Here is a 22,486-nt window from a genome sequence, read left to right as displayed (position 1 = left end):
TCCAAACTGGAAACTGCTCAAATGCCCATCAGCAGTAGAATGGATAAATTGTGATATATACACACTGGCAATATAATAAAGCAAAGAGAATGAACAGACTAGAGCTAAATGCAATAAGATTGGTGACTTAGCAGATATTGAACAAAAATCAGACACAAGAGTGTATTCTTTTATTTTTAAATTATTTTTAGAAGTGTATTCCTTATGAATCTGATACAAGAGAGTCCGTTCTGTGATTCCATTTATGTAAAGTTCAAGGACAGTTTAAACTAGTGGATCTCAATGTGGTATAATACTGTTCTCCAAGGGGTATTTGGCAGTGTCTGGAGACATCTTTGGTTGTCGCAACTGGAAGAGGCCAGGGATGCTGCAAAACATTCTACAATGCATAGGACAGTCTCCCACAACAAAGAATTATCCAAGATGTCAGTAGTGACGGTTTCCCTTGGGTAGGAAGGGGCATAACTGTGGCTCTGGGTGGCTGGTAATGCTTTGCTCTTGATTTCAGTGCTAGTTACATGGATATGTGAAAATTCATTGAGCTGCACACTTATATTTGTGCACCTTTCTGTAGGTATTTTATACTTCAATCAAAAAGTTACCCCCAGGGACTTCCCTGGTGGCGCAGTGGTTAAGAATACGCCTGCCAATGCAGGAGACATGGGTTCGAGCTCTGGTCCGGGAAGATCCCACATGCCGCAGAGCAGCTAAGCCCATGCGCCACAACTACTGAAGCCCACGCGCCTAGAGCCCACGAGCCAGAACTACTGAAGCCCGCACGCCTAGAGCCCGTACTCCGCAACAAGAGAAGCCACTGCAATGAGAAGCCCATGCACCGCAACAAGAGAAAGTCCGCCTGCAGCAACGAAGACCCAACACAGAAAAAAAGAAAAAAAAAAGAAAAAAATTACCCCCAAATCAGGCTTCACATAAAAATCCAGGTTGAAGACTTATTTTGAAAGATATGACAGTCTGATAACAACAACAGCTGTAGCTAATAATCAGTAGCCCCTCTTTAGTTGGTGCCTGTGTTGTCCAGGCCCCATTTTTCTGTTTCAGTTCCTTGCATCACTTACTGGTGCCTAGACATTTAGAAAATGTCTTAAATGGCTTTTTTGATGTATGATTCACACTGTACAGTTCACCTGTTTAAAATGTACAATTCAATGTTTTTAGTATATCCACCCGGTTGTGTAGCCATCACCTCAGTTTAATTTTAGAATTTTTTCATTCCCCCCAAAAGAAACCCCGTACCTATTATCAGTCATTCCCTACTCTTCCTCATTCTTCTCAGTCCTAGGCAACCACTAATCTACTTTTTGTCTCTGTATAGTTGTAGACATTTGGATTTTGTGATCTCTGTTCTAAAACAAGATTTACAGTGGTTGTACAATATTTCCTCATAGAGATTATATCATAAATTACGTAAAATTTTTCTTTTATTGGGCATTCATTTAAGATTTATTTTATAAATAAATATATTTATATTTTATTGGGCATTCATTTAAGATAAATTACTAGATGTGGTGTTACTGATCAAAGGACATAAAACATTTTAAAGTTTCTGGTAAATATTACCATAATGCCTTCCAGAAAGATTGTATCAGACCACCCTCACCATCAGTGTATGATAATGTTTTTTGCAAATTTTGTGTTGTGACCCTAGTCATATTGGTAATGTTATATGTTTATTTTTTTAATTTTTCTTAGACATGTCATTTTCCTAGACTGATGTCGTCCTTTTGATTTGACTTAAGCTGTTTTGGACAAGTGTACCAATACTGTCCTTTTTTACATGAAGACAGTACCACTTAACTATGCACTGTGAATGAACACATTATCCTAGGTTCCCCATACTTCTCCAGCTGGTTCCTGAGGGTTCTTACATTCAAATAGAATGGCTTTTTGCCAGCATAGACTGACACTTCAACCCACAGTGGTGTATTTTGTTTCCTTGTTAGTTAATGGAGCCAAGATTTCAAACTACTTTCTCTCCTTTATTTTATAATTTGATTTACAACAAATTTTGTGTTTCTCAAATATTGTGCATAGCCAAGAGCTCTTTTGAAAAACAAGTTGTTTTCATGTTTATAATACATAGATTACTGTTTGTAATACATAGATTAAGGCTGCCATAGTGCTTTTGCTTAGAAATTGTCACTAGCTAGTTATTAAACATCTATTATCACTCATGCAGAATTAACTTCCACTTAAAACGTTCCAGTTAAACAAAACTTCATTGTAAACCCTTTAATTGATTCCTTGTCTCTGCACATAAAGCAGTCTCATTCAGGAATGTGAGTCACTAGCACGATTCTTAGTGGATCGCTCAGCTCATAATCTGGGATGCCCAGATAGTTAATACTGTAGAATCATGGTGAGTCAATATTGAAATTTTTAATTTTAGTCCAATCACAGATTTTCTGGGATGACTGTTTGGGAAGTGCCTTTTTGAAAATTTGACATCTTATTATTGTTTAATTTCACTGCTCTTACTTTGCTTCTTTCCTGTCCCTAGAGTTCTGAATTCCACATAATTTGTTGGTTGTTTTATGAATAGTACTCTGCCTGAGTTGATTTTCATCAACTGTTAATAGAAGGGACCTTAATAATAATCTATTCTGGTATTCTTCACTTATCTCACAAATGAAAAAGTGGAAAGAAATATTTATTCCTGAAGTGCCTGTTAGAATCTCTTGGCTCCTAGTTAAGTGCTTGCTCTCAGTTTCACAAAATTCAAAGTTAGAATCACTTTTCTAGAATATTAGTTCATCCTGGATTTTTTGTTTAGAAATTAAGGCTTTTAAATATGGTCTAGCTATTATAGATTTTGGGGTTTAAAAAAATTTTTTTAATTAGAAGCAGATTAAAACTTGGCTCTGACCCATTTGGACTCGGTTGAATTTGTAAAACATTTAGAATAGCACTACTTATTTAAAATTTTTAAATTTCCTGGTTATTTCAGTTTAGTGAGCATTAAAAAATTGACAAGGGACAAGTTACACGCTTTTTTAGTTGTTGATCTGAAACCCTTGGGAGTTTTTTTTAAAAACATGAGTCTATGAGAAACTTTTCCAAAGATATATATGAAAGAGATATTTTTGGATTAACGGTGTTTTTGTGGCCAACATTATAGTAAAGAGATTGTAATGGAAAAAATGAATCAGATAAACTGGAAAATAAAGCATTTCCCTGTAGAGTCACTATGCTGTAAAATATGTTTAAACTTTAACAGATGATTCCAGTTATTTCCTCGTCTTCTGTTGCATAGCATATATAACATTAAATACTTCTTGAATACAACTGTATTTTTTTTTTTAAGTGTTTGTAATTTCCTATAAACTACTGTCTTGCAAGCTTCTTGATGGTAGGTGAATACTAATTGCATGAATGAAGTTAGTCTAAAATTTTTTTTACTTTTTCATTGTGGTAAAATATGCATAACATAAAATTTACCATTTTAACCATTTTTTAAGTGTATAGGTCTGTGGCATTAAGTACATTTACATTGTTGTGCAAACATCATCACCATCTATCTCCAGAACTTTTATCTTCCCAACTGAAACTCTTTACCCATTCCTCCCAGCCCCTGGCAATCACCATTCTTCTTTCTCTCTCTATGAATTTTATTCTAGGGCCCTCATATAAGTGGAAACATAATATTTGTCCTTTTGTGACTGACTTCTTTCACTTAGCATACTGTCTCCAAGGTTCATCAGCATTGTAGAATGTGTCAGAATTTCGTTCCTTTTAAGGCTGAATAACATTGTGGATATATACCATATTTTGTTTATTTATCTGTCAGTGGACACTTGGGTTGCTTCCACCTTTTGGCTATTGTAAATAATGTGCTATGAAGATGGGTGTACAACTATCTGTTTGTGTCCCTGCTTTCATTTCTTTTAGGTATACATCCTGAAGTAGAATTGCTGGATCATAGGATAATTCTATAGTTAATATTTTGAGAAAATCATAAGCATACCATTTTCTGCAGCAGGTGCATCATTTTACATTCCCACCAGCAATGCACAACAATGATTCCAGTTTCTCCATAACTTTTTTAGCACTTGTTTCTTTTCTTTTTTGTTTCTTTTCTTTTAATAGTAGTCATCCTTTTGAGTATGAAATGGTATCTCACTGTGCATTATTTGTCTCATTTGCATTTCCCTAATGGTTAATGATCATCTAAAACTTCTTATAGTTTAAACACAGATTGACCCAAGCCTTGTTTCTTGAAAAATGCATTAAAATCATTGGTGAAGGAGTGAGGAAACCAGTATTCTCATACTCTCAGTAGTGGAAATATAAATAGGTACCGGCTTTTTGCAGGAGTAATTTGGTAATACATATTAAAAGCCTTAGAATTTTTGGAGAGATAGTGCATAAAGAAGCTGATCTTTTCTTAATAACACACACAGTTTTTTCACAGTTTGTACAACTATTGACCCAGCAATTCTTTTAGAAAAATTTATCCTAAATCTATAATTGGGGATGTGTACAAAGTTATAAGTATTGGAATAAATCATTGTAAACAAATGTCTAACCATAGAAGATTTGTTAAATTATGATTCAGTAGGCCTGAGAGTGGGAGTTGAATAAGTAGGACCTGGGAATCCGCATTTTAGACGTGTACTCTGGATAATTCTGAAGGTGGTCTGTGGACCACATTTGAGGAATATTTACTCATCATTACTTACATGCTTTAATTTCAGGTTCCATGGTGTGCTAAGGCCCTCTGCAAACTGGTCTTTGACTTCCCTGTTCAGGCTTCTCTACAACTACTTCCCAAACATCCTCCATCATGTTCCAGTCTAAGAGCCTTCTTGTGCAACTTTTCACTCACACCATTTTCTCCATCTGCCTTGCCTCTACTTCCCACCCCAGCTCTGCCTGGTGAAACCATACCCATTCTTCAGAGACCCACTTGTCTTCTGCAGTAAGCTTATACTTTTTTTTTCTGGCTTCATTGAGGTATAATTGACAACTTATACTTTTTAGTTTATAGGAATTGTCTCTTTTCCTTCTCTGAGTATTTTCACATTTTGTACTTCTATACCATTCATTGTATTCTGCCCTGAAATGATTGTATTAGTGAACATATTTTATATTTTCTACCTCCTATAAATTCATTTAGATCTTCTATTAAATATAGCATACATTTATTGAGTTATTTTTGTATCCTGAGGGCTCAGAGAATTTTAAAAAACATGGACTTTCCCCTCAGGGAACTCATATTCCAGCAGAAGAAACTGATACTACTAACCTCAGTTTAATAGATTAAGTCCTGTTATTTGTGGAATGAAAAACTATTATAGACTTTCTGAGGAGATTAAGTGAGGAGGTCAAGAAAACTTGAAGTGACCTTTGAGCTAGAACCTAAAGGATAAAAATTTTTCCAAGTAGGAAATTGTGGAAAGACCATATAAAGCAGAGGAAAATCAATGAGCAGAGATTCAAATTTATTAAATCACTCAGTTAATAGTTGTTCTAAGTGCCAGGGATACAAGAGCAAAGTCCTTGTTTAAATTCTATTGGGGTGACAGATAATGAACAACTTAACAAATAAAAAGTGTTCTAGGTAGTGTTGAGTGCTCTGAAGGAAAAAGGCAGGGTAAGGGTGTAGGGAGTGATGGAAGAATGTTATCCTAGGTAAGTGGTCAGGGAAGTCCTCACCACAGGAGGTGACATCTGAAGAGAAGCATAAATTGAAGTGAGGGAGTAAACTGAGGATGTCCAAGGGAAGTGGGTTTAATGGAGGGAAACAACAAATGCACATGTGAAAATGTACAGTGTAAGTTGATGTAAAATGTACAGGTGGTATTTAAACTTGGGGTTAAACAGAAATTAAGATGAACTCTTTTTTTTTTTTTTTTTTTTTTAAGCACTTTTCTTTTTTTTATAGCTACTTTATTTATTTATTTTATTTTATTTTTGGCTGTGTTGGGTCTTCGGTTCATGCGAGGGCTTTCTCTAGTTGAGGCAAGTGGGGGCCACTCTTCATCGCGGTGCGGGGACCGCTCTTCATCGCGGTGCGCGGGCCTTTCACTATCGCGGCCCCTCCCGTTGCGGGGCACAGGCTCCAGACGCGCAGGCTCAGTAGTTGTGGCTCACGGGCCCAGCTGCTCCGTGGCATGTGGGATCTTCCCAGACCAGGGCTCGAACCCGTGTCCCCTGCATTAGCAGGCAGATTCTCAACCACTGCGCCACCAGGGAAGCCCTTTTTTTTTTTTTTTTTTTAATTTGGCTGTGCAGCACAGCTTGCAGGATCTTAGTTCCCCTGCCGACTGGGGACTGAACCTGCACCCTTGGCAGTGAAAGCGCTGAGTCCTAACCACTGGACCTCCAAGGAATTCATTACCAAGATGATCTTTTTATAAAACATTTAATTTCTGAAAAATATGTAAGTTTTTTTTAACTTTAAAAAGTTTGCAAAAGGATTTCTTTAAAATCTCAAGCAGACTTTATTCTGTAGGGCATGGAATGCTTTTAGCGGTGTTTTCTTTAAAAAGGCAACTTACTCATTTGGTTAAAAAAAAATAAGACAATGTAAAAAGATATATAATCAGGGACTTCCCTGGTGGTCCATTGGTTAAGACTTGCGCTCCCAGTGCAGGGGGCCCAGGTTCGGTGCCTGGTCAGGGAACTAGATCCCGAGTGCCACAACTAAGACCTGGCGCAGCCAAATAAATTAATTAAGTAGATATATAATCAAAGTCTTGATCCTATCCCATCCTCCTTAGTCTCCTCCTCCACTTTTATTAGTTTTTTAAAAAAATGTATCCTTGTGTTTCTTTATAGAAATATAAGCAAAAACACAGATTGATATTTTTTCTCCTTATGTAAAAGGCATGTACATATATACACTTCCTTGCTGTTTCCACTAATTAAATGTTTTGAATATCTTTTTAAAATTAATTTATTTTTGGCTGCATTGGGTCTTCGTTGCTGCACGCGGGCTTTCTCTAGTTGTGGCGAGTGGGGGCTACTCTTCGTTGCGGTGCGCGGGCTTCTCATTGCAGTGGCTTCTCTGGTTGCGGAGCACGGGCTCTAGGCACGTGGGTTTCAGTAGTTGTGGTGCACAGGCTCAGTAGTTGTGGCGCACAGGCTTAGTTGCTCCGTGGCATGTGGGATCTTCCTGGACCAGGGCTCGAACCCGAGTCCCCTGCATTGGCAGGCGGATTCTTAACCACTGCGCCACCAGGGAAGCCCTTGAATATCTTTCTATACAAGGAGAGCATTCCTCATTATTTTTTACAACCACGTGGTATTCTGTTGTGTAAATAGACCATAGTGCATTTAACCATTCCCTTGACAGTGGACATTTGAGTTATATAAAAACAGTGTTATAGTTTGATCATTCCCCAAAGTGAGATTACTGGGTCAAAGGATATAGATGCATTTGTAATTTTGTTAGATATTATCAAATTGCCACCAGAGGTTGTACCACTCCCATCAGCGATATGTGAGAATGTCTGTTTTTCCATAGCCTCTCCTTTTGGATTTTTGCCAATGTCATAGGAGAAGAATTGTATCTTAGAGTACTTTATTATTGAGATATAATTTACATATGCTAAAATTTGTCCTTTTAAAGTGTACAGTTCAGTGGTTTTAGTATACTCACAAGGTTGTGTAACCACCACCACTGTCTAATTCCAAACATTTTCATTATCCCCAAAAGATACCTGGTACCCATTAACTAACAGTCACAATCCATTTCCCATAGCCCCTGACAACCACTAATCTGTCTCTACTGATTTGCCTATTCTGGACATTTCATATCAATGGAATCATACAATAGGTGGCTTTTGTGTCTGACTTCTTTCACTTAGCATTATGTTTTCAAGGTTCATCCACGTTGTGCATTTTTTTTAAAGGGGAATTTGTGTTTTTCTTTCTGTGGAATGTATGTTTTGAACTCTTTATATATTAGAAATTAGCTCTTTGCTTATAAAAGAGTTACTGAAACCTTTTTCCCCAGTTCATTGTTTTTCTTTTTCTTTTTTTAAAATTTTTATTTAGTTTTTGCTGCGTTGGGTCTTCATTGCTGTGCATGGGCTGTCTCTAGTTGCGGCGAGCGGGGGCTACTCTTCGTTGCGGAGCACAGTCTCTAGGCACACAGGCTTCAGTAGTTCTGGCTCGCGGGCTTAGTTGCTCTGTGGCATGTGGGATCTTCCTGGACCAGGGATCGAACCTGTGTCCCCTGCATTGGCAGGCAGATTCTTAACCACTGTGCCACCAGGGAAGTTCCCATTGTTTTTCAGTATTGTTTAGGTTGTTTTTTCTTTTAACCACGGAGACACTTTTTATTTTTTGTACTCAGATTCATCTTTTCTTCTCATATCCAGAGTTATAACAGATATCAACTATGTTTTATTCTAGTACTTTAAAAAGTCCATCTTTGCCCCACTGGTTTGAGGAGCCACCTCCATTAGTGGTTTTTCAGCAAAGGAGTAACAGATCCATTTTAGAGAGAGAATTCTAGTAGAGATGCAGGAAACAGGCTAAAGAAAGGAGAAAGTAGTGGGTATTTGTTTATAACCTTTCAAGGTTTTGGTGGATTTTTTTTTTTACATTTTTGTTTTTCTTCTAGGATTTTTTAATGCATAAATTTTATTCATTTTCCAAAATTGGGATAATTCTGTTCCGTATCCTATATTTTTCAGTTAATACATCCGGAGCATTTTTCTAAATGTTTGAATTAATTTATTGAACAGATATTTATTGAGAACCTACTACCATTTGTCAGGCTGTGGGGTTTTAGATATTGGGGATAAAAGAACAAAATCCTGCCTTCAGGGAGCTTATATTCTATAAACAATAAAATTGTAAAATAAAAATTATGTGAGGGTTAAGTGCTATAAAGGAAATTAAAGGGGCTAGAGAATGACAGATGTTATTTTAGGAAAGTGGTCTGAGGAAAGTCATTAAGGAGATGACTTTTGAGCAGACTTGAATGAAATGAGAGAGTTTTCTGTTAATATCTATGAAATAAAAAAGTTCAAAGCAGTGAAAATAGCAAGTACAGAAATCTTGACGCAAAAGTATGGCATGATTGGTATGATCAGAGGAATAGTGAGGATGTAGATATTCCTAAATCAGAATGAGCAAGAGGGAGAATGGAAGGTGATGAGACCAAAAGTGTACTAGTAGCTATATGATAAAGGGCGTTGTAGACTATAGTAAAGATTTTGGGTTTTGTTCTGAGAGAGTTTTGAGCAGAAGAGGGACATGATCTGACATACTTTCTAAAAGCTTTACTCTGGTTGCTTTTTGGAGAAGAGATTTGAGAGGCATAAGAGCATAAGCTAGGGGGCCAATTAGAAGACTCTTGCTTTTACAATAATCTTGGTTAGAGTTGAAGGGGGCTTGGATCAGAGTGATGGCAGTGGAGGTGGAAAGAAGTGGTTGGATTGTGGATATATTTTGAAGATAGAACTGACAGGATTTGCTGATATAGTTTGCCTATGGAGTGAGAAAAAGGAGTGAGGTTGCCTTGAAGGTTTTGGCCTAAAAAGTGCATGAATGGTGAAACTACTTACTGAGTTTGGGAAAACTGCAGACAGAGTAAGAGTAGGTCTTTGGAGGATGGGAGGATTGGTTTGGGTTATGTTAAATTTCAGGTGCCTATTAGACATCCAAGAGAAGATGTAGAGTAGCAGTTGAATTTCAAGTCTGAAGTTTCAGGGAGATGTTGGAGCAAAGTGGGACATCATTTACAGCTTGGATTCTGGTGGAAGAACCAGCAAAGAGCACTGAAAAGGATGGGCTAATAAGATAGGACAAAAATCAGGATATGTATTTAGAAGTTTGAAAAAGGAAAAGTAAGACAAGTAGAAACTGAAAAATAATAGCCATGAGAGTTTGATATCAGGCTGGCCAATCCCTCATTGCCTCCCACCCCCAGCTCATCCATAGGCAACCACTGACATGCTTTATGTCATTATAGGTTAGTTTGCATTTTCTAGAATTTTATATAAATGGAATCATACAGTGTGTGCCTTTTTTTTTTTTTTTCCTGACTTCTTTCGTTTGGTCTAATTATTTTGAGATTCATCCATGCTATGCATATCAATAGTTTATTGCTGAGTAGTATACCACTGTATGAGTGTACCACAATTTGTTTACTCATCAACCTGCTGATGGGCATTTGTGTTGTTTCCAGGTTTTGGCTATTACAGATAAAATTGTTGTGAACATTTATGTGCAAGTCATTTTATAGACATACGGTTTTACTTCTTGCCTAGGAGCAAAATGGCTGGATCATATAGTTGGTATATGTTGTTTAACTTCTAAGAAACTGCCAGACTATTTTCCAAAGTGATTATACTATTTTACATTCCTACTTGTATGAGAGTACCAGTTTCTCCACATCCTCACCAACACTAGGTATGGTCATTCTTTTTTCTTTTTCTTTTAAATTTTATTATTTATTTATTTATTTTTGGCTGCATTGGGTCTTTGTTGCTGCGCGCAGGCTTTCTCTAGTTGTGGCAAGCAGGGGCTACTCTTCGTTGCGGTGCGGTGGCTTCTCTTGTTGCAGGGCACGGGGTCTAGGCGCGCGGGCTTCAGTAGTTGTGGCTCGTGGGCTCTAGAGCGCAGGCTCAGTAGTTGTGGTGCATGGGCTTAGTTGCTCTGTGGCATGTGGGGTCTTCCCCAACCAGGGCTCGAACCCATATCCCCTGCATTGACAGGCAGATTCTTAACCACTGCGACACCAGGGAAGCCCCTCTGTGTGCTTTTTTAGTGGCTGTTTTAGGTATTACACTGTACATACATAAAGTATTGCCATCATTGGTGTCACGTTTTATAGATTTCAGTGAAGTACAGACACCTCCCTTTATATCCCTTTACCCTCCCTGCTGCATTTATACCAGGGTTCACTGCTTCATGAGGCTGCTTATTCCATTTTTGGACAGACTGATGCAGTGGGAATCTAGGAGAAAAAATATATATAGAGAGAGAAGAGATTGCAGTGAAAAATGTAAGGCAGGTCCGATAGGAATGCATTTATTCATGTGTTTGTCAAATGTTTATTTAGCACTTAAAATGGCGAATCAGGAACTTCTCTGGTGGCGCAGTGGTTAAGAATCCATCTGCCAATGCAGGGGACACGGGTTCAAGCCCTGGTCTGAGAAGATCCCACGTGCCGCGGAGCAACTAAGCCCGTGAGCCACAACTACTGAGCCTGTGTGCCACAACTACTGAGCCCATGTGCCTAAAGCCCGTGCTCCACAGAAGAGAAGCCACCGCAATGAGAAGCCCGCGCACCGCAACGAAGAGTAGCCCCGGCTCACCGCAACTAGAGAAAGCCTGCGTGCAGCAGTGAAGACCCAACGCAGCCAAAAATAAATTAATAAGGTAATTAATTTTAAAAAAATGGCCAATCATCAGACTAGAAGCTAGGGAAGCAGAGATAAAAGATGTGGTGTCTAACATCTAGGGGCTCCCAGTACAGTTGAGGTGATAAGACAAAAAGTTGCAGCAGCACTGGTAGTAATGGTAATAATGGTGCTTGCCTTGAGACCAGGCACAGCTCTGAGCACTTCATGTGTATACCATCTTTGCATCTACCCTTTAACAAGCATTTTCACCCCTGAACTAAATTTACCACCTTCTGTCACTGTTCTCAATGCCCAAAGAAGTTATCCTTCTTAGTGAAAAAAAAACATTTTTGTTGAAGATACCATTTTTCTAGTTTATTCTTCCCTTCCAACTGCCAAGAAACAACCTTGGAGTTCTTTTTGGGTTTTATGTTTTGTTGTTGTTTGTTTGTTTTGTTTTAACTTTCAATTCATTCTGTGTGTAAGATCTTAAACCCTGAAATTTCCCCCTTTGATTTTTTTTTTTCCAGTTTCTTTTGGCAGCAGAACTACCCCCCCCCTTTGATCTTTGTGAGTTTATTATTTAGTTTAATTCCGATTCCAAAGATTGGGGTGAGGTGCCCTCCTCTGTATTCACATGGGGCCTGTACACAGTTCCACCTCATCTGGAATGCAATTCTTTACTAGTAGTTAAAAGCTGAGACTGGAGCAAGACTGGCTGACTTTAGATTCTAGCTTCACCTCTTAATAACTGGATGATCTCGGGCAAATTTTATAAACTTTCTGGACCTCATTTCTTCATATTTAAAATAGATCTAATCATATAATCCACCTCCAGAGATAATCCAAATAATGAGCTTTTATATTTAATCTTCAAAGATCCTGAGTTTTAGACATGCAGTAAACTTTGACTTGATCCTGTTAGGATGTAGCTGATAGAAAACTCTTCAAATATAAATAATTTGGGAGGAGATTACTTAATTTATTACCGTGTTGATACCAAGTAATTTTGTTTTTTTAAAGATAGATTTTTTTAAAAAAAATTTTTATTTATTTATTTATGGCTGTGTTGGTCTTCGTTTCTGTGCGAGGGCTTTCTCTAGTTGCGGCAAGTGGGGGCCACTCTTCATCGCGGTGCGCGGGCCTGTCACTATCGTGGCCTCTCTTGTTGCGGAGCACAGGCTCCAGACACGCAGGCTCAGTAGTTGTGGCTCACGGGCCTAGTTGCTCTGCGGCATGTGGGATCTTCCCAAGACCAGGGCTCGAACCCGTGTCCCCTGCATTGGTAGGCAGATTCTCAACCACTGCGCCACCAGGGAAGCCCCCAAGTAATTTTTAAAATTCTATTTTCTAGTGTAAGACAAGGTAGATTTGAAAATTATTTGGAAAACAGACTAAAAATAGCACATTTGATTTCTGTCCAGTAAATGTTATAAAAGCAACTATGATTTTCTTCAGTATGTGTTGGGGGATGGAGAGAGAATTGAGAATCCTTTTGAATTATGAGCTACCATGAATTTTGCAAATTCTTTATGTAAAAAGCCATCCTAGGAAGAATAACTTTTCCACCTTTTAATTTATTCAAGAAATTGGTGTGACTGTATAAAATACTAAAATTTTAAGGAAAACAATAAACTGAGGTATTTATATTAAATGTCAAATGATTGATGTCTGTACTGTATTAAGAATACATTCTGCAGATAAACGGGCAAAAGGACAGAAATAGTTCACAAAGAAGGAGGAATATAAGGGAAGGGCATCCTGCTGTATTAAAAACATACAAATTGACATAATTTTGAAATACCATTTTACACCTAGCAAAGTAGCATAACAGACAGTGCTGATGAGGTTGAGGTAAAATTGTACTCATTCATTGCCAGGCATTGTAAACCGCTAGGACCTTTTTAGAAAATCAAATGACAGTACAGAGCAAAAACCACGCAGACTTACATTTCTTGTGTCCTGATAATACCACTTTCTAGAATTTGTCTATAGATAAATTCAGCCAAAGCATAAAGGATATATTCAAGAAGACATTAAGTGTCAAGATACATTTAAATCAGTTGGCTTTCCTAATTGGCAAAAAATATTTAGGTGTTTGGCATCCCCCCACCTCTCACCACCACTCATCACATGCTCCCATATTTTCCATTCATAAATAGAGTATGGAAATGATTTTTATTTTTTCACGAGAGCTGTTCACAGGTTAATTACATGCTCTCACTCCCTACTCTATAACCAAGTCTGTTTGCTGAAACAGGGAAGTCAGAGAAGACTGTGTTCTGAATCTTAGGCTTCTGGTAGGAGAGCAAAAAAATGGTTCTGAAAAAAGGGAATTTTAGTGGCGCAAGAACACAGCAAGACCACACTTGGCAGTGACACGTTTTTGCTTAGAAATGTCAATTCCAGAACCCACCATTCTACTCATTCAGTTTTTTCTCCTCTCTCACACCCTCCCTCCCTCTTCTCCTTTCCACCCCACCCCCCAAATTGGAGGAGGCTACTCTGATACTTAAGCCTTTCTCTTAATGCTTACAAGGAGAAGAAAGGGATTTGGAAAGGGAAGAGTATCAACGGAAAACCTACTGACAGCTCAGTGGTAATGCTGCCATTTGATTAGGAAGCCCATGGTTATTTTAGAAAGAAAATTACCCATCATCCATTGTATGAGATGCTGAAGCTACATTACTTTACACATCATTTATACTCAAGGTTTGGGTATAGGGTGCTATGGCACTTACAAGTGCCCACGGAAAACCAGGCTCTAAGGGTTCATCATTGTCTAGGCCTACAGCTTAACCAGTATGCAATGTGTATTTCTGTATGTGTTTAAGTGGCTGCTTTATAACTTATAAGCTTTGAAGGGTTTGTCACTAATTCCCCCCCCAAAAAAAAGTTAGTTTATTGTATGAGATGCTGAACTGTTGAGAAATTATTTCATAGCAATAATTATTTATAAAGGTACCCATTTGTTTTCGGTATGGATGGCAGTGTAGAGGATGAGCTTCCTAACTAATTAACAATTGCACTTTCATGATTTTGGCTTATTGGAACAAATAGAATTTCAGACTTTAAGGTAAATGCTTTAGATATGGTGTTTGGGGAAAATGTGAATCTGGACTTGTGGATGTGAATCATTATGGAGTTCTGTGTTGGAAATCTGGCTTACATCACCATTTAAAGACTGCATATTATTTACTTCTTGTGTTGTGGTTTTATAACTTGTATGTGCAGTGAGAGAAGTGGTGAACTCAGTTGGACATCAGGGCTGGAAATGAGAGTTGTACTTGAAGTCCTATGGTGAGATCTTTGTGTGGTTGGATTCTGTATGTAAATCTTCGTACTTGCATGTTATGCAGATGCCTGAACTTTTTTTCTTCTTCTTCTTCATTGACCTTTTGGGAATTGTTCTGGTTTTTTTTCATGTATCTTTTTTATTAAGTTATTTTGAACACATAATAACTTGGAACACTTAGGGATTGTTTTACATTCATTTATTAAATTAAATGATAGTGCGGATGATTCTTGGCCATAGTTATTCCATAGTTTGCAGAACTTGATAATGAGCAATAATTTGTCCTATATATATATATTTTAATCACAATACAGATGCAGGTGTTTTCCTTCTGTGAGCAGTTGAGTCTGTAAATCACCTTCTGTGGATATGGGTGTCCCAGTGACTGAGAGCCAGCTGTTGGGTGTTTTAACTAAACAGCTTGCTCCTAGTTGGCTGCTCAAATCCCATTGAGAGAGGTATTGGCTGCTTCAGAGAACAGAACAGGAATAGAGCACACAGGGTGAAGATTTTTGCAAGGCCTTTAGTGACCCAGTTTAAATTTGGTGAGATTTTCTACTTTGGCTTTTTCCTATAGATGCCAGAGTTCATCTTCAGATTTTCACCAATGACTCATCTTCCTGTCATATTTTCTTAGACTACAGTGACCTAAGACTCTTTGAGTCACTGTAAGGTAGTTTCTCCTACCACGTATAGGAGGAGAGAACAGTGATATTCAAACTCAAGCCTGTTTCCATCTCATGCTGATTGATTCCTATGGTACGTAGAAAACTGTTTCTCCCTGAAAATGGCGTTCTAGTGATTGATTGTTTTCTGTGGGAGGAAACTTATGACCTTCTCTTTTCTTTTTCCCTTCCAGAGGGAATCTGGAAAACTTGTGCGCAAAACATCATTTCTCTAAGAAAATTTTGGATAACAGAAATTCTGGATAACAGGTAAAAAGTGTATTTAAATTTCTTTGGTGATGCTGATAATCAACTGTTACCTGCAGAAGTAAACCAAGAGAGGGAAGATAGAAGAGAAAAGCTAGGTGTACTATGTGTCAGGGGTTGTATTAGGGATTTTACATACATTATCTCATTTGATGGTTTTTACCTGGATTCTGGACATAGATCTAAGAATCTCAGAATAAAACTATCCTTCAAAATGCTGTTTTAAGTGGATTTGTCTATTGATTGGATTTTTAATGTCCTCACAATTCAATCTACAGGCATTTCTTAACTTCTACCATAAACAAAATACAGAAATATAATACAGAATGCTAGAATCTCTGTGATGCAGCCTAGCTCAGGAGTGTCTTCCTTGTTTCTTTCTGTCTTTTATTTTAGTTCTTGATCTTTACCAGTTATTTGCAGCTGTACTATCTCCTTAATTCTTTTTTAATACTTGTCACCAGGTCCAAAATTTAACTTTCCTGATAAGGTACCTCTTCACAATGGAGTCCATCCAGCCCAGGTGTCCCCATTATGTTCTCAGTGGCAGTCTTACTGTGACCGAATAGCTATACTTCTGTGCTATTTTCTTATCTATATTCCACAAAGTTCGAAGGTCTTATGAAATAATACTGTATGTAAAAAATCCAGTATACTTTGAGAAATATATCTCAAATGATAGCTATAATTTTACCTTTTAAGCTAAGGAAGACACGAAAACTAATCAGACTTCCTAGGACCCTGTAGACCCAAACCAGTGCTCTTTGACTGAGGTGAATGGTCCTACCTGATGGTAGTGTAGAGAGTGAGATGCTATTTATTCTAACAGTCATTCTAGTATGAGCCTTGAAGATAAATTTCAAGTATGTAGAGAAGTAGTTCCTAGAGATATCATCAATTAAAAAATTAAGATTTTAATATTTGCTGATTTTCCTTTGGTAATTTTCATTTTTATCAGGGCGAACCAGTTCAGTCACCATGAGTTGGAGCTTCCTCACTCGCCTGCTAGAGGAGATCCACAACCACTCCACGTTTGTGGGGAAGATCTGGCTTACTGTATTGATCGTCTTCCGGATTGTCCTTACAGCTGTAGGAGGAGAGTCCATCTATTACGACGAGCAAAGCAAATTTGTGTGCAACACAGAGCAGCCAGGCTGCGAGAACGTCTGCTATGATGCCTTTGCACCCCTCTCCCACGTGCGCTTCTGGGTGTTCCAGATCATCCTGGTGGCCACCCCCTCAGTGATGTACCTGGGCTATGCCATTCATAAGATCGCCAAAATGGAGCACAGTGAAGCAGACAAGAAGGCCACTCGGAGCAAACCCTATGCAATGCGTTGGAAACAACACCGGGCACTGGAAGAAACAGAAGAGGACCATGAAGAGGATCCCATGATGTATCCAGAAATGGAATTAGAAAGTGAAAAAGAAAATAAAGATCAGAACCAATCTAAACCTAAGCATGATGGCCGACACCGGATTCAGGAGGATGGGCTCATGAAAATCTACGTGCTGCAGCTGCTGGCAAGGACCGTGTTTGAGGTGGGTTTTCTGATAGGGCAGTACTTTCTGTATGGCTTCCAAGTCCACCCATTTTATGTGTGCAGCAGGCTTCCTTGCCCTCATAAGATAGACTGCTTTATTTCTAGACCCACTGAAAAGACCATCTTTCTTCTGATAATGTATGGTGTTACAGGCCTTTGCCTATTGCTTAACGTTTGGGAGATGCTTCATTTAGGATTTGGGACAATTCGAGACTCACTAAACAGTAAAAGGAGGGAACTGGAAGATCCGGGTGCTTATAATTATCCTTTCACTTGGAACACACCATCTGCTCCCCCTGGCTATAACATTGCCGTCAAACCAGATCAAATCCAGTACACCGAACTGTCCAACGCTAAGATTGCCTACAAGCAAAACAAGGCCAACATCGCCCAGGAACAACAGTATGGCAGCCATGAGGACAACCTCCCAGCTGACCTGGAGACTCTGCAGAGGGAAATCAAAATGGCTCAGGAACGCCTGGATCTGGCAATCCAGGCCTACAATCACCAAAACAACCCCCATGGTCCCCGGGGAAAAAAAGCCAAAGTGGGGTCCAAAGCTGGGTCCAACAAAAGCAGTGCTAGTAGCAAATCAGGGGATGGGAAGACCTCCGTCTGGATTTAATCTTGGCTGGGCTTAAAACTTGTGCTTTTCATAGTTCATGGTAAGCAGCGGCTCACTGAATAATGACTTCCATTGAGTAAACATTTGGCTCTGGTTATTTTCAGGGATGCTGTTGGCTCATGATGCAAGCTCAGGGGACTCTGAAGGTGGGGCTGGGACAAAGGGGAAAGAACGGGGAACACTGTTCCTGGACACATGTTCCAGCAATAATACAGTTGCAGAACTTTACATTTGTGTCTTCCAGATCTGGAAAAGAACAGATATATTTAAATCATTCTTGTTGAACAGTTTTTGTATGTACAGTATTATGGTACTTTTTTTTTGTATTTGTATATTGGACCACTGTAGTTATACTTTTATATTAAAGGGGAAATAATTCTTAAGGTAATGCCTATTAGGCTAGTGTTATTACTTTGTTCAGCAAATTCTACCCTGGATTTAAAGTTTTAATAGATGCTACATACCTAATAAAAGTGCCTCTCGTGTTGCAGGGAAGATTTCAGATATGTAAGGAGCCGGAGGAAGATGAATCAGTTCTCAGTCTTGGAAAGAAAGTCCATAGTAGAGCGAGGTTGAGATCTCTCTTTGACTTGAGAAATCTTTGAATCTCATTCATGTGTCCAGAGTTGTATCTAGTCTTTGAAAACCTATTTGTGTTTTCAAAGAAGATAAAGTGATTCACTGCAGAAGTCCTTTAAATATCAAGCCTTGCCAGTATATGCTTTGATGGTGTGTATATAATGTCAGTTCTTTCAAAAGGCTGATGCACAAAGGTGTCCTCATCCAGTAGCAGTGTGGAGACCCTGGCTAGAACTGTTCTAAGATTCCTCTGTCACAAAACAAAGGCACACCTGGAAAATAAGCCCTGATAAGATGTTTAGTTGTGGACCTGTTTGATTTGCCTTAAATCTGTATCCAAAAACCTGCCACTCTGGTTTCTTAAGAAGCCAGTGATGGATATTTTTTTTATATGTTAACAGTAAAAACACAAAAATTCCCTTCTAGGCTAAAAATTAATCAAAGCTACCTTAAACTGCATATGGCAGAAGGCCTAAATTCAAATTCCTTATTTTTTATAATTCACCATGGAACTTTTATAATTTACATATTTTTGCCAATGTAGGTTTCTGCCTGGAAGACCAGTCAGACCTGGGATTCTATCTGTAAATAGACCGAAAGAGAATTTCAATATTTATTTGCTATAGGCATATCTATTTGTTAATGACAAGCATTAATGTTCACGTAACACTCGTAATTTGCAGTAGTATTTTATTGCCATTTTCAACCTTCTGTTATGTTGGAGAACTTTGCTCTCCTGTCATGTTCACATCATTTGTCTTACAGTTTATGAGCTTCTGAGTAAGAGCTTGGTAAAGGTTTAAAGGAAGGGGTGTTTGCTTCACCAGGGAGCATTTCATTTTGGGTATCTCACTCTCTTCTAACAGAAAGTTATTGCAAGCCACCTCCAACTTTGGAATTCCAAGAGTGTTATTTTTTTGTCTTAATTTTTAAATGTCAGTTCTCTATTCTTAGAACAGCGTCCTGTATGCAGTTCTTTTTTTCTTTGTTGTTCTCCATTGCATTTCTCCCCCACGCCCCGCAAAAGACACTCAGTTGAAAATTTAAGCTTATCTTCTAATCATGAATTTACCTTTATTTTGCTTTTTTTAATCTGTAAATTTTAGCCTAGCGAAGTTCCTCAGGATCTCGAAACACTTAAGCAAAAGGTAAACTCCAGTGAGACTAAAGGGGAAATTTCAGAAAATGATTTATACATGTATGTATCCTTGATAATTAATAGACCTGCGCAGTTTCCTTGAAACCAAGTGTTTAATAAGGAATTTCAAATAATTATTCTAAAACAGGGAAGATTTTAAATACTTCAGGCCAGCTAAGATAAAGAACTACCAATAATTCTTATGTCAGTAGAACTTCACGTATATTTCTTAATTGAAGGACAGAAAAAATACACATACATTCACATCCATCTATTCAGAGCCTGAAGGAGAACAGAGTGGCTTTGCCAGTGGGAGGGTTGGGGATCTGAGTGAGAGAGAGGGAAGGAGTCAAGCAGAAATGCCAGGCAGACATTCGGCGCCAGAAGCATCCACTTAGTTTCTACAAACAGGGCCCCTGGTGTTTCATCTGGGCTTGTTCTGATGAGAATGTTATCTTCTGTGTCTGGATAATTCTTCAACTTCCTCGAGTACATAGAAAGATATTCTGGGTCACTTCACATGTGTTAAAGTCTATTTTTATTCTCTCACTAAAGTTCTAATTATGACATAGATTTCCCAACTCTCACTGCTTTCTTAGTCCATTTCTTTCAGCCTTTGAACATTTGAGTTTGCCAAGGCCATTCTCCCCTAACAACATGTCATGGACCTACATTAAGAAAACGGCCCTGTCAGTGTCTAGCTTATTAATGCATTAACTGGGTCTACATTGAGTCTATAAAAATATTGTTCCAGTTACTGTTCTGGAACTTGCAGGTATTTGTATAAAACACCTGTCAGCAGGGTTTTTTTTTTTTCCCTATCAAAATCGTTCCTTTGAATTGCTGTGTAAGACATGCTCTGTTGTATGACATTTGCTTCTCTAAATAGAAGTTGAGTGCTTAGTCCTTCACAGACTACAATCAGGATATGGTCAACAACATGTTACATTCCTTAACGTACAGTTGGATTTATTCAGATGTGGTGTGTCCTTTGTTCATCTTTGTTACAGTCTGTTATTCAGAAGAGATTTGTAAAACAAATAGGCTTTTTTTCTTAGTTCAAATTTGAGGGAAGAATTATATAACTTTTTCCCCTAAAGAAATGTTACTGTTCATTTTGTGGCTTCCTCTTTGCTTTATGCCTTAGTTTCGCCTGTCTCTATATTTGTTCATTTAAAACCACAAGCGTGTTACTTCATTGAAGTCAGTTTGGGGATTTTCCTTGACTGACGTCTATAGACTTTTGCTAAAAAGGAACTTTGCCATCTAAAATGGTTCTCACAGGTTAGGGCTCCCACATATCTGTCTTTTAGAAGGACACCTATATCTTTAAAAAGAAAAACGTCATCATTAGGTACCTTAACTGTCATTTCTTCATGGTATGAGACTAGGCGGTTGACTTTACTTTTCCAAGTTGCAGGAGCCACTTACCTCTCAGAAGTGTTATGAAGTAGTTAGAAAAAGCGTCTGGTAAAAAAAGTATTAAAAAACCAACTATTATTATTGGTCATTTGTCTGACCTTGGAGCTTCAAAAAAAAAATAGGTGGAAGAACTATGTGATGTAGTAAGAAGTCCTTCAGTGCTCTTTATCACAGGAATCAGTGATTGTTTAAAACACTTAACTTGCTCTAAGCAGTTTATACCAAGAATGGACTTAAATGTTATTCCTATTAGTCATACCTGTGCTTTACCCATTACGCTTATAAACGTCTAGGCTTTACGTTTTCTGTCTCATTTAAGAGACAGTACACTTCTAAAAATAATACCTATAGTTTAGGATAAATTTTTGGCCAGCCAGTTTTTTATAAAAGGCAAGTTTATGTTATACTTGAACCTACTTCACAAATGCCTTTTTATAAAGGAAAGGTCTTTCCCAACTGTGAAGAAAAGTACCTGAAGTCAGAGATACAGAGCTGCTGGTCATTTTGATTGGAAGGTTCCAGTTGTTAGATTAATTTCACCTTTATAAAATAATGTAATTTCACGAAGAGTCTTACCACCTGAAAATAAAGCCCCTGCACCTATACAGTGCAGAGTTTGGAAATAAAATTTCAGCTCACCTATATATCGTAGATCTGTAGTAATCCACAGTTACCATCAAAGGTTAGAATCATTAGGTTGACTTGCATACTTGTCACTCATTCTGGCCACATATCATGGAGAATTTAAAAGATTTTATTTGTTGTCCCTAATGTGCAGTTGTGTTGTTTTTGTTGTTTTTAATAATGATGTTAAGTGAGTTTGGTTCATGTACATTCCATGTTAATAATCATACTTTTGAAAGAAGCAATCCATGTATTCCAAAATTCAGGAGTCCAAACAAAAGAAAGCCCTACTCCCCTGCAAAATCTCTACAGAAATAAAAGAAGTAAAGAGTTCTGCATTTCAGGGTTGGCTTGCTGAACCAGCAAAGACATTTGGCTGTATGATTCCAAGATTGGAAGTGTTTTTCTTTTTTGTACTCTCAATTGTGTTCTCTTCAATAAATCTCTTACAGAAGTCTCTACCTCAGGCACTAAGTGTTAGATATCATTAGCATATTGATACCAAAAAACTTAGCTAGGACTCCCAACTTTTTAAGATAATTTAAATGTAAAATTCAACTGTTAACCAGCAATTTAATGTCATGTGATGTGCAGTTTGGATATTGTATGAACAGCTAAGGAGTCACCCATTCTAGTGCCAAAGATCACTCGTTGCTAATTTTGTTCTGTACAGTTGATGTAAAATTTTATAGTGGGGACAGACTCTGCTGAGGGCCTTGTCTCTAGGAAGATTTTTTGTTAGTTCCAGATGTTTTTGTCAGTTCCAAATACAGTTTAGAAGATTCATTTGTGGTCTGTGCATCTTTTTCCAAACGTGAAAACTCAACTGCCAGGAAATGTCATATTGAAGATTTTTACCCCATTCTTTGTATCAAATAGTGCCCAAGAGCTTAATGGTTTACACAGAAAACCTGATATGAAAATCTCTTCCCATACATTCACCTGTAAGTTGATCTCAGTGGAAATACATGAGCAGGAAATTTTCCAAGTAGAGGTTTGGGCTCAA

The 22,486-nt window shown here is 38.0% G+C and overlaps 1 protein-coding gene across 6 annotated transcripts in view; it reads left to right on the top strand.

The window, feature by feature from the left end:
• Positions 1 to 22,266, top strand: part of GJC1 (gap junction protein gamma 1) — a 35,176-nt gene extending 12,910 nt beyond the window's left edge. For 2 of the 6 annotated variants that reach the window (XM_036837796.1, XM_036837799.1), the window contains exons 2-3: positions 15,476 to 15,551; positions 16,507 to 22,266. In XM_036837796.1, coding sequence (XP_036693691.1) covers positions 16,527 to 17,717 — 1,191 coding nt within the window. In that variant the 5' untranslated portion in view covers positions 15,476 to 15,551; positions 16,507 to 16,526 and the 3' untranslated portion in view covers positions 17,718 to 22,266. Of the gene's footprint in view, positions 1 to 4,712; positions 4,937 to 15,129; positions 15,376 to 15,475; positions 15,552 to 16,506 lie in introns of those variants that run through there. The other 4 variants (XM_036837794.1, XM_036837798.1, XM_036837797.1 and 1 more) reach the window with 4 other exon arrangements.
• Positions 22,267 to 22,486: the final 220 nt, after the last annotated feature.

The sequence above is a fragment of the Balaenoptera musculus genome, chromosome 20, assembly GCF_009873245.2.
Source record: "Balaenoptera musculus isolate JJ_BM4_2016_0621 chromosome 20, mBalMus1.pri.v3, whole genome shotgun sequence".
NCBI lineage: Eukaryota > Metazoa > Chordata > Mammalia > Artiodactyla > Balaenopteridae > Balaenoptera > Balaenoptera musculus.
Note: the sequence above shows the minus strand (reverse complement) of the source record. Positions and strands in the feature narration are given on the sequence as shown.